A 12,753-nucleotide genomic window follows, 5' to 3' on the forward strand; every position below is an offset into this window, starting at 1 on the left:
GGACAGGGTCTGCGAGTGCAGCCCACGCCCAGTTCTATCAAACCAAGACCCGCCCCAGTTACCGTGCATGTTAGTGCTGGCTTCAGGCGACCTCGGAAAAATACCCACATCTGCCTCATCAGCACCGAGTCACATATGGCCAACAGTGGAAACGGTGAGCCGCAGCAAGTTTAGACGACATGTAACATATCAACATGATGTCATTCATTCATGTAGCGCATTTGCATCCTTCTTTGACAACATTTTCCATTATCAGCCTTGGAATATGGTAATCTCTTCAATTCACCGATCACTTAAACGCAGCATTTAGTGTTTGCTATCTTGAGAATGTGTGAAGCTAGCGGTAAATGTAGCAGATAGCAGTATAAAAAGTTTCACTAACTGTTAGTTCGTATGATAAAATGTTACCACGGTACTGTGTTGACGGGCAGTGCATTGTATTAGTTTGACTACAAGTCCCAGAAGGCTTTGCCGGTCTAGGTGCGGTATCCAGGAAGTGCCCAGCGGTTGTCATGCAAACTTTTACCTCTGGAAAGCAAGTGCCATTTCTTTTTGGCTTTGGGGATGTTGTGGTTATGGCTATTACTTTGTGTTTCTACCCTCAATGTTGAAAGTAGACGGTTTGACGCAATATGACGCGTCTGACTTTGAATTTAGGTTGGCTGTTCATTTACAAATGGCTAGGTATGTGTTTTACATGTTAACAACTCTCGCTAGTGTTGTTGTTTGCTATGCTAATGTTAGGTTTTTACGAGTAAAACTGGTGTGATATTTTTGGGTACTGTCCGAAAAAATAGTTCAAAAATATTTTTCATTGTTCTTTTCTTCTTTTTTTAGGTCGATTTGAGAGATGAATTCCCTCCATGGTCCTCTTGCACAAGGGGCCCGCCCAGGTTCAGCTCGGGTCCTGGTAACAGAACTGAGTGGGACAGGACAAATCAACCCAACCCCTACCCCCAGGTCCTGGGAAGAGCTGGAGGTCGCATCTGAATCTTACCTTACGCCAGAGGCATTGGTATGTTTACTTTAGTTTTTATACCCAGGTTTTCAGGTTGGAAAGTTCCATATTCTATTTCTTGTCTATATCCATTTTTCTATATTTGTATTTCTATACATCAGTTAGCACACCTACAGTTAATAGAGGAATATAGACAACAATGCACCACAAAAAAAAAAGCATTTGGCTAATTCCTACAAACCTTTCACCACCTCCTGAAAGTGCACACTGTCGTTGTGTCCTTGAGCAAGACACCAACATTGCCCCCAGTGTCTGCGTACTTTGGTGTATGAATGGGTGAGTGGATCCTTGCTGTAAAGCGCTTTGAGTGCCTAATGTAGGTGGAAAAGCACTATATAAGTTGAGACCATTTACCATTTTAATTTGAGTCCTATTCAGCAAATGGAAATTGTTTTACTCTTAATTTAAATGTTATTATGATCCATGCACTCATCGCTCTATAAGAGAATGTTCTTTTCATTCTGTTTGATTTACAAAATTCTTTGTAATGTTATGTTCAGATGAATCTTTATACACTCACTTGCATGTGCATGTTATTATGTGATTAGTACAAACATTCATCCTGTTCATTGCATATTCATTCATTCATTCATATTGTTAGTTTTTACATTATCTTGGCAGCTCTAGAAACACATATTTTTTCCCATTTGATCTGGTAACCTCCTGAAATAATCTTACGGCTTCCGTGGGGGTCCAAACCCTTAGGTTGAGAACCACTGATAGGTGTGCTTGATAAACTGAAGAACAATTTAATTTGTCTGATAATCTAAAAGACATTCTGCTTGCAGGAATTCTTGTGTGGTTCACAGGACCTTTCAGAAGTGACCTCACTGGAAATATGCATAAACACACAGGAGATCACATTGGGGAACTTTGGTAAGAGAAATCACACATTATTTTATGTTTCAAAGTAACCACTACTGTGCACTAAACTGAATGTTGAACATAACGCGGTTCCATATGATTTCTGAGAAGATTCCATACCAAGAAAGAAAGAAGATTTTAGGTTTTATTAAGAAATAAAGATTTTGTTACTCAACATTGTCTAAAACCACAGATTGCACAACATCCTTGAGCCTTGTCAGTACATGTTTTAGAGTACAGTACAGACGTCATACACATTAGGCCCTCTGTGTCACCCTTTTGTTTCTCTTTTTAGGTGCCTACTTGCCCAAGCTGGATCAACTCAAAATGAACAACAGTGTCATTAGATCAATCAGGTACATTCGTGGAAACTATGCTAAATTAAACATGCCATGTATATGTATATTTGTCTCAAAAAGGCTTTTGTTTTTCTCAGAGACCTTGGAAGTTCTCTCTCACGGCTACAGGTATTGTGGATGCCATACTGCTGCCTGGAAGACTTAGATGGCATTTCATCGCTGTCCTCTCTCAGGGTATAACTGCTGAATATAGATTTCTGCTATATACAGGTTAAATCAATTTAACCCAAATGTATTTTAATTATAAGACATTCAACATTAGAATCATCTAAATAAATAAAATAAAATAAAATAAATCTTCACAAAAAAGTCATAGCGTATAAAGGGGGGCCCTCAAACATGCCATGCCAACATATTTTCAATTTTACTTACCTCTAAACTATACCTAATGTACCTAATTTGTTTCTATCCTGTTAATATTCCCAACAGTATTCATAGATTTGTCTTCAGACATCAAAATGGATTTTTGAGTCAAGCGTGATTTTTAAAGTCACTATTCATTGGTTTAAAGATCTGCAATTCAGGTGCCAAGTCAGGTGCTGTGCGTGCCATGTACTGTATGCATGTGTTGTGGTTGTCCAGGAGCTGTACTTGGCATACAACAGAGTGTCAGACCTGAGTCCGGTTGGTATGCTGGAGAACCTGCTCGTTCTGGACTTAGAGGGGAATGATGTGGACGACCTGGTTCAGATTCAATTCTTGGGGTTGTGCACCAATCTCCAGAACCTCACCCTGGATGGGAACCCAATATGCAAACGCCCAAATTCACCTGCACCCCAGGTAAAACTCTATACATAGTTTTCATCAACATCTCTTGTCTGTAACATGCAGGAACAATATTTACCACATAATGAGCTAAGCCTAAATGCTTGACCATTTCAGAAAAAAAAAAATACAGCATGAACCACAGACTGTCTGAAATGTGATTGATATTTTTTTTTCTAATGCACTTAACATTTGACTTCAAATCTAACAAACAATACATATTTAATTTAACTTAAGTAAATGGTGTGAACAGACAATTTTAGTTCCTTTTGTTCTCTTTTGTTCTCTTTTGTTCTCTCAAGTCCTTGTTCAAAGGTATTTTCGTCAGGGGTTTAGCCCTCATTTGAACCTGGTTTGAATTTTGTGGTACGTAGTAATTGTTATGAAAAGTTTAAGAGTGACTGACCAAATACATTATGGGGCTATTTATCAAGACAAGTGCTAAATAGCGAGTGCTAGCTGGAAAATTGCTTATAGCTGTTGCTTGTATTACAGTTTAGGACCCCAAATCTGATATGTGTAAATGACACCCTATGTGTATAAAAGGCACAGACAAACTGTCCATTTCCATTTGACTTTTTCCGTTGTTCTATGTTGTCAGCCTGTTTTGTGCTTGAAGGCTCAGGTCTTGTGGCTTTGGCAGACAATGGCACAAATGTAATAATCATGCAGTGAGACATGAAAGCTTCGGTGTGATCTTGCCGCTCCGCATCTGTCTGTGTAACACACAAAACAGGACGAGAGGAGAGCTGAGGGCGTCGCCTCGGCAACAACCTTACACACCATAGAGCTGTCCTCACACACCATGACACACCATGATTTTATTTTTTCATTCGTCCAAGTTGACCGTACTGTCTCTTAGCTTCTGATGCAGCTTGTGTAACTTGGCGGAAACAGGGTCCAGATCCAGGTCCAAGAACTTGGTCAGGAGAAGCTAGAATATATGTATTTTTAATTTCTTTGAGAATATAAAAAAACTCTCTTATTACACTTATTTTAGGCTGTGGTTTATTTACCTCCATACACCAGCAGAGCATTAATTAGGAAACTGGGGCAATGAAGGAAGATGCTGAGCTGAATATGCATTAGGTCTGTGCTTTGTAGTGGTGAAGGCTTGTGGGTTGTGCCAAACTTAGCCACACACACAGATCCAGTCACTTCCTGTCACACGGCCCCTTCCACTCCTCTTTTCTCCTCGGTTTCCTCTCTGCCAGCTCTTTCATTCATTGCATCTGTGTGCTGCAGGCCATGAGTACCTAACTAATTTGATTGCATGGTTGTTGGGTGATTTACTGGGTTTTCCCTCGCCACGCTCTCGCTCCAGTTCTCAATGCGGATTGTGGAGATAATAGATCAGAGCTCAGTGCAAAGTGCTCTTACTGGGTCTATTTATTATTATTATAGGACCTGGCACCATGTTTAGTCCTGCAGCTTCACTGAATGACCGTCAGAAGAAGAGCGGGCCAAAATGCATTATCTTTATGTATTCATAATAAACGAGCTCATAGATGTACTTCAACATTGGTTTCATATAATTAAAATTGACATTGTTTTTTTCCTCCAAAATGTTTACAATCTAAACTACACAAAACTGTACAGCTAATCTCTAGACTCTTAAAAGTACATTTATCCATTGCTAGATACTGGTCATTTTTATCCCTGGGTTTTAAATCATGCATTTTTTTCCCCGATTTTTTCATTTTGGGGGGGGATTGAGTTACAAAACAACGTCAAGAAAGAAAACTTGTTTCTTTACTGACCCCTTGTGGCCAATTTGATTTAACAAACATTTGTCTTTACTGTTTGTTAAATGTAAAAGGGAATGTATAGGATTTATTCTCTTCATAAATCACAAATCAACCAGTGCCACGGCGAGTGAGCGCATTATACTATATGGGAGTGCTTTCGGCTGTGCACATGCTTTTAAGGTTAGCGGGAAGAGGGTGCACCCAAGGGAAACCCATCCTTAACACTGCGAGAACATACTCCACACAGAATATAATCATGTAGAATGAGAGTTTGTCCAATAAGCAGCAAAAATGCATTTTGAATAACTGTCAATGTCAACTTTATTTATATAGCACACTTCAAAAGTACTACACGTGTCTACAAAAAACAAAAACATGCAATAGAAGGGACTCTGCTGATCTTGCAAAGAAAGGCACACTATCTCACAGTCCCGGTCCTGCCACTGTTTTTGTTAGTGCCACATTATATTGTTATCAGGCTAATTTTTTATTTCATTATCACAGTATCTAATAGAGTGTTCTTGGATTATTTAACTTGCATCACCCACCTCTCCTTCTCCTTACCCAGACAGCCGAATACAGCTATCGAGCAGCGGTATGGGAGTTGGTCCCTCAGCTGCGTTACCTTGACAACCTGAGCGTGGAGGAGGGCGGCCAGAGCTGCAGCCGCACCATGGGAGCGGACTGGGACGCTCTTCAAAACTCCATCAAAGAGTACAGCTCAAGTTCTGCACCACTGGATACAAACTACGGTGAGTGTATGGGGGAAATGATCTAGGTTGGATTATTCTGATTAATACAGCAGCTGCGATCAGTTTCACATAGATTTGAGAATTTTAGTTTAAACTACAGCATTTACAGGTTATGCACACAAGGTACTACTCATAAATGACCAAAACAGTGAAGATGGCGGCCGCGACACAACGATCTTTCACCAAAGCAAAAAAAAAAAGAGTGGAAAAAGAGTGGTGCGCACTGAATGGGTGCTGCTGCCGTATGCTCTCTCATCGAATGCAATTTCTCCATCTGTGAGATCAATAAAGCATCATCTTATCTTATCTTAAATAACAGCAACCTCTGCATTGAATGACCATTCCATTTGTGATATCGATTGGATTTGTGATCATCTTGCAGCTCTACTTCAACACAGCTATTATTGCTATGGCAGACTTACTTACCTCTCCATGCTTAATAGCGCACTTGCTTTTGTCATTAGACCAAACTGCAGGCAGGATGTCTCCTCTCAGCCCACCCTCGTCAGCCCGGCGCCCTTCCACCAGCCTCTTCTGTGGGCGACCACGTTCATCCCTAAGTCCCAGACCCCTCACTAGCACCAGGCCCTCCACAGCAGCAGGATTCTTCTCTCCTCCTGGCTCCAGACCAGGATCATCTGACTCGGGCTTATCAGCAGTGGAAACAGAGAGCAGCAACCTCACACACGGTTAGACAATGCACAGTAACTCTAAAAGTCAGCATTTTTGGAGTACTTAAAATGTTCCTTTGGGGGATATCTTTTCTGTACACCTAAAGATGATTGCTATGTTACATGTTTTGGTCAAATGGCCTCTTCCAACAACATGTATTACTTATTTACCAACATATGCAGTATTAGCAGGCTTGTACTTTTTTGTCCAGAATATCTTGATCTGTTTTGTTGCCTTGTCTTTTGTTCTGTCTCCTTGAAATACAACTTTCTGTGTTGATTTTTAGGAGCTGGCAAGATCCTGTTTTATGGAAACCCTGCCCAAGCAATCCGAGCGAGGCGAGAAAAACTGAGGGTAGGGGAGAAAGTGCTGAGAAAAACAAAACAAAGAGTATCTTTTTATCTGATCATCCTTGCCAACATTTGGAAGGATAAACACTAATGTTGTAATCCTAAGGTTTGGTAGTTTGGTTCCTACAAACGGTAACCTGTATGTTTTAAACTATTAGATAATGTGCTATTTTTCATAACCTTAAGCCAAGTGCTAATCTTATGTGTCATGTGCTTTGTAAAGACGGCACCCACGACTTCGCCCTTAACACCGCGGGAGCTGCCCGTTCATGTACCAGAGCACTCGTACGAAGTAGAGGGACCTGAAGAGAAAGGCCGCTGTGATGTGTTTGCTGAACTCCGAGCCTGGAGAAAAGAACACAGCAGGTAACAACTCGCATAATGGTTTCATTTTTACACCTCTTGTACAATGGGTTCACGAGGTCTTTTTTTATATTCTATTTTATTATGTTTCAATCAGGGGTGTTTTTAGGTCGTGGGCCAAAATTTAGCTCCCATGGTGGGTCGCAGGCCACACATTATGTTTTTTTTAAGTAAATTAATAATAATGAGCTGTGATTTTAAAATAGTGCTGATTAAGTCAAAAGCCTGGCAGGACTGTAGCCTAATAAATAATAATAATGGTTTACATTTGTATTATGCTTTACAAGCCTGTGTCACAAGTTTCTCAAAGTGCTACATTGTAGTCAGTATTCATCCACTCCACACTCGGTGATGGTAAGCGAGTATGGTGTGAATCAATAATCACTTCAGTGTAGGACAGGGGTAGTCAACGTCAGGTGCGGGGCACAAATCCGGCCCTCCAGTACAGAACCTTTGGCCCCCAAGATGATGATTGCAAAAAAGAGATCAAATACCTGTGAATGTACCCTAGAACATGTACGTAAATGTAGTATTAATGTTGTATTTCTTAAATTTCCTGGCAGAATATCCTGCTTGGTCATATATGATGTAAAACATTGGCATTGGCATAAAATGGTGATTTACTTTGGGCTACAATGATAAGGTTCGGCCCTTGGTGTTTTGACAATGATGAAAATGGTCCCTCCACGACACAAACTTGCCTACCCCTGGTGTAGGACTTATGGTGATACAGGCTTGTAAAGCACAATAAATAATAAATCATCTCATCAGATCCGGCCCGCAGGCCTTGTGTTTGACACATGTGACTGAAGGGATGCATGATAAAGAAAAAAAAAACCAATTGATTAAAATATTGCGCATTCTCAGGAGACTTGAGGCAATAAGGACAGAGAAGCTCCCCCAGATTTTGGCAATTCGACACAGTGATGAAGAGGACACTGAGGAAGCAGATAGTTGTTACGGTCCTAGAGATTCCAGCACTGATGAAGAGGAGGAGCAAGATGAGCTCTGCGAGGACCAACATTCACCAGACTCTCTACTCCAGTCTCCCTCACCAGGTAATAAACCTTTTCTTACATTTTATCTAGATTAACACTGACTTCTTGTTTCTTTGTGTCAACATTAGACATGCACGAATCCTCCAAAGTGTCTCAGCGGTCGTCCCCAGACACCATGCTGTTACCGTCTCCCCCTCCGAGCGCCGAGTCCCGCGCCGATCATCGCAAAGCACCAGGGATTCGAACACGCAGACTCCGGCTCATGCAGGCCAGTGCTGAACCCCTACCAGATGTTAAAAGTACAAAGCGCCCCCTACCTGCAGCAAGTGTAAGTGAAAAGAGAAGAGAGGATATCCAGCAACTTGCAGAGACAAATGTGAAGCTTTCTCCACTACCTCTACACACTCCTCGGCCTCCTCCTATGAAAGGAACTGACGCTGGTCTAAAGCTATCAAGGTATGGCTGACTGTTGTATTTTTGTTTTGGTGTATATCAGTTAGCCCTATGTGTATTGTTAAACATACCTCAGTGGTATCAAAATAATTCAATCGATCAGAGACACAATCCATTTATGTGTTATTTTTCTTTAAAATATGAAACAAACTCCTTTACAAATGCAACAACTACTGTCTGTTCCAGTGTGGAAAAAGTCTCACCGTGTGCAAAGTCTGGCATCGACCGGCTTATACCTCAGGTCCCAGAGAGAACCTCCATCACCCGCCCTCACACAGCCAGGGCAGCGCTACAGACCCATTACCAGCACCGTGTGTTGCAGTCCAGCAGGGGGAGCTCTCCTCCTGACTGACAACATGACTTTTCAAGACTATTCGCTCTCCAGAACCTCAGAATTATGTAACTCCTCTCACCGTTGCCTTGTTGTTCAGGCTTTGTGATGAAATGAAGTGCACTGTTATTGTGGTAGGTTTACATTTAGTTTTTAGCTCTAGCCTTATCAATATGCCAACATATACATACACATTGCATTACACAGTGATGGATTGGTGTAATTCATCATACCTCATGTCTTTCTACTCAGGTCAAACTACTGAATATTAGCATTTGTTGTGATTCTATTGTATTATATTACTCTTCAGGGTCTTACCTCGCCACTTTTGCAAATGTTCTGAATATCAACGCAACTGGAAAACGAAGCAATTGTCTATTGTTTTCGCTTCTGTGCTTTGTTAGTGTGACATATGGCACCAGACAGGTTCCTCCATAGTGAGTGAAGTCTGAAAAGCGTGTGCACATGTAGGGTCTTGTTGTGGTGGCAGGATTAACCACTCGATCGTGACACTTGTTATGTAACGATGTTTTGAACCTGTTTTCCATTTCACTGACAAATTTGAAGTCGGTAATTATAGCCCGGAGTTTTTTTTTTCCCTCTCCTTCCAATTCACTGTCTAGCAGGGAGAGCGCCAATGTGTCCCGCGACAGTAGAGGCTCAGCAATCGTCAAAACACCAACGGCCAAATCTCCCAGCTGTAGCCCAAAGTAAAGCACCACTTCTCCAAATGCCAACACTGGGTTTAATGTTAAGAACTAATAGGCAAAAGTTTACATACCCTGGCAGAATTTTTGACAATGTTTTGACAATATTTGCTCTTTTTAAATCATAATGACCCTGATCCAAAGTTTGCATACCCCCGTTCTGTGTATTGCCCCCTTTAGCATCAATGACAGCTTGGAGTCTTTTGTGGAAAAGGTTGTTTATATAGTCTAATGGTAAAGCGGCCCATTCCTCTTGAACATAAGCTTTTGATCAGGGTCATTTTTTCATTATGATTTAAAAAGAGCAACTCCGTTTTCTCACCACAAATGGCTTCACACAACCACTAACTATGAATGAAAGGTGGTATTTTTCATATTCTTTGAAAAACTGTCCAAAAAAATCAAAAATTCTGCCAGGATATGAGCAGTACTGTATTTGATTGCTTACTTGTTTAGTAATATTTCTCAAAATCATCTTGCTGGCTAGAGGTTCTATGCTGGAAGGACAGATTTTGCCCTTATACGTTGCCTACCCCTGACACAACACTCTGTAGTTTCCAAATGCAATAATAATGTAATAACATAATCAATGACTCCAGAATTTACATTCTTCATGAATCAAACAAATCTTAGCAGTTTCTACGACACAATTCCAAGCTCTATATGTGAACCTCTGTATCAATTTCAACATTACTTTCAAAGGAAATTTTGTTTTTATAATGTTTTTAGTAAAAGGGTATTCTAGCTTTATTGTGAACACACCACACATCTTACTTTAGTTGGTCAGTTTGTAATTATATTGGCTAGATCCTCAAGGTAGGGGGCACTCGGAGTATAAATAAATGACTCAAGGGCAAGACTGCTGCTCCGAATAAACCTAGAAGTAGATTGATTGCAGAGGCTTTTAGAACGGAGATGCCCACTGTCCAAAAAGCATTACTCCATAAGTCTAACGCTTTAGTATAATTTTATAGTCATGATGCCTATAATCTTGTAAATTGAAGGGTGTGAATAGATAACCGAAAGGCATCTGATAATGCACATAAATAATTCCTTTGTGAATGCATTTTCTTTTGTCAGTTGACGCGTCCGAGGATGCGTGTTGCCTGTTTTGACTTGAGTCCCGGGACCTACAGTTCATACTAATTGGTGTTGTACTTGGAAATACCTTTACTGAGTTGAGGCAGGCCCGGGAGGAGCTGTTTGTACAGTAAATGTAAGATCGTTCTGGGAGGAACATTCCATTCATGGCTAAATGTTTGGGCTGTATAACTCACGCTGGGATGACACTTTAACAGCCCAGCCCAGGCATGTAGTTCATAATGCCAAACAAAGAATACAATTAATTGTTATTGCTTTCATTGCGTTCATACCCCAGTCTCATCCTACTCCTGATAGATGGCATGTTTAATGGGCACTGACATGACATTTAATGCTTCCCATTACTTGGATTAATGTATACTGTGTGCCATCTCAGTGCCTCTGATGTCATTTTAAAATATATTTCTTCTTTCTTCTTCTTCTTCTTCTATATTTCTCTCTCTCAATGATAAAATAGACTGCTCAGTTGTTGCACGACCGGGAATCCTCTAGTGTTCCTCCAGTAAATTTGCAACATTGGAAGTTTAAGTTTACAGTTCTTGGCGGCGGACGCAAAGAAGTCTCATTGGGTTTATCTCACAACCTTATTCATGCCAAACATTTCTTCCTTGTTCCTCTTAACCTTTTAACCTTTCAACCCTATCTGTCTTTTTTCTCTGAGGTAACAGTCTGTTTGTCGCTGAGCAAGGCTTAATTGTGTAGTTCCTGTTTAATAAGTGTTCAAGGTTGCACATTTAGCAAACTTCACAATGAGGTGCTTTGGGACCTGTTTATGCAGGGAATCTAAAAAGGCATTCATTTGAGTTTGTTCTCAAGCATATTGCACTTGCAAACACTTCAAGGTCGTAAGAAAATAGAAGATGACTTACACTAAAGGTTTTTTCTGAAGCACTTTTACGAGTCATCACATGGACTATGCAGATAGTCCTGTAAGTTTGAGTTCAAGGAGTATCCTGAAAAGTATACTAAAAGTGTAGAAGAAAGAAAGATTACTGAAAAAACAAGGCCAGCTCTACCCATTTGGTGGCCTTGACAATATCGGGCTTCGGCGCCCCCACTCAAAGCCATCCCCAATGCCATCACCCTCGCTCTAGTATCAATAGATTGAAATGCAGGACCCAGGCCAAACAGGAAAAAAATCAGATCCGATAAGTGTATAATTGGCTAATTAAACAATTCATATGATCAAAGTTCTGTTTAACCCAAGCCCCGGGAATCCTTTTTTTCCCCTTTTTTTTCAAGGCGTGTCTACTGCAGGCTTTGTGAAAAAATGTATTGCAACCCCAGTCTATGAACTCGATGAACCTACTCTTTTAGTGAGTAGGCAATAGCTGACTTTCAGCTGATCGTGTTAATTTATCTATTATTTCGAAAAACGGAATTAAATGTTTATAAATTGTCCTAGGCTGTGATTCAAACCTGGAGATCAAACCCCTATTGCAGGGCCAAACCTTCCCATTGTAGCCCAAGTGAAAGAAATGTTTTCAACAAATGGCAGTGTTGTATAAATGACCTAATGGGATGTTTTGCCAGAAAATTTTAAAGATATTGACCATATTTTCCACATTTTTAACAGATATTTCATCTCTTATTTGTGTAATAATCTTTCTCAAAGTCGGCCTGGGGTTGTATGTGGGGAGTCAGATTTAATAATAATGCATCAAACTTGTATAGCGCTTTTTTGGACACTCAAAGACGCTTTACATGGGGGATAAACAAAATTTGGCCCCAGTGCCTGACGTTGTGTCTACCCCTGCCATATTGAAAGTGAAAACGCACTTGCTGTACTTTAACTCTTTCAACAGCAGGCAGAATGCACAAACTATGAAGTTAATTGGCCTATACTTCTCATTTCTGCTAAAACATTCAGGACATATTGTAGGGCTCAGCCTATACTGTGTTTTGTTCTAATCTACAAACATCAATAGACTTTTATGAGCCTATTGAAAATAACTACCCACAGTGCCCAACAAGCAACAGGTGGATGGATTAAAGTCCTGGTGTTGGCCTGTAGGTTTCCCTTAAAGCTACGTTACCTGACTTTTTGTTTTAGTAGACTAAATGTACAGACCTTGTTGCATTGTCTTCGTCTGTCCAATCCTGTCAGACCTCAGAAGCTAAGCAGGGATGGGCCTGGTCGACACTTGGATGGGAGACCGTTTGGGAACACAAAGAAGCCTGGGTGAATGGAGAGAGTGAGTGAGTGGTCGGTGGTAGTCTGAGGGGCCGATGGTGCAGACTGGTTGCCTCGCTTCCATTAGTCTACCCCAGG

The 12,753-nt window shown here is 40.8% G+C and overlaps 1 protein-coding gene across 2 annotated transcripts; it reads left to right on the forward strand.

Annotated features, from left to right (window-relative positions):
- The first annotated feature begins 27 nt into the window (after nt 1–27).
- Nucleotides 28–8,919, forward strand: lrrc56 (leucine rich repeat containing 56). Of its 2 annotated transcripts, none has more exons than XM_079568520.1 (13): nt 28–154; nt 838–1,015; nt 1,807–1,894; nt 2,178–2,238; nt 2,319–2,415; nt 2,824–3,021; nt 5,323–5,506; nt 5,971–6,195; nt 6,465–6,532; nt 6,752–6,894; nt 7,759–7,949; nt 8,018–8,345; nt 8,529–8,836. In XM_079568520.1, the coding sequence occupies exons 2-13, from the start codon at nt 851–853 to the stop codon at nt 8,692–8,694; spliced, it is 1,914 nt and encodes a 637-aa protein (XP_079424646.1). In that variant the 5' UTR covers nt 28–154; nt 838–850; the 3' UTR covers nt 8,695–8,836. The 2 variants fall into 2 exon arrangements, with proteins under 2 accessions (XP_079424646.1, XP_079424645.1); XM_079568519.1 differs by lacking the exon at nt 28–154 and adding an exon at nt 557–684 and having other exon boundaries at nt 8,529–8,919.
- The last annotated feature ends 3,834 nt before the right edge of the window (nt 8,920–12,753 follow it).

This window comes from Gobius niger (assembly GCF_951799975.1).
Source record: "Gobius niger genome assembly, chromosome: 12".
Lineage (NCBI taxonomy): Eukaryota > Metazoa > Chordata > Actinopteri > Gobiiformes > Gobiidae > Gobius > Gobius niger.

Excerpts from the sequence above, each read along its gene's own strand:
- lrrc56 (XM_079568520.1), top strand. The coding sequence starts at position 851 with ATGAATTCCCTCCATGGTCCTCTTGCACAAGGGGCCCGCCCAGGTTCA. Across the intron at positions 1,016-1,806 it reads ACCTTACGCCAGAGGCATTG|GAATTCTTGTGTGGTTCACA; the intron begins GTATGTTTACTT and ends TTCTGCTTGCAG. Across the intron at positions 2,239-2,318 it reads AGTGTCATTAGATCAATCAG|AGACCTTGGAAGTTCTCTCT; the intron begins GTACATTCGTGG and ends TGTTTTTCTCAG.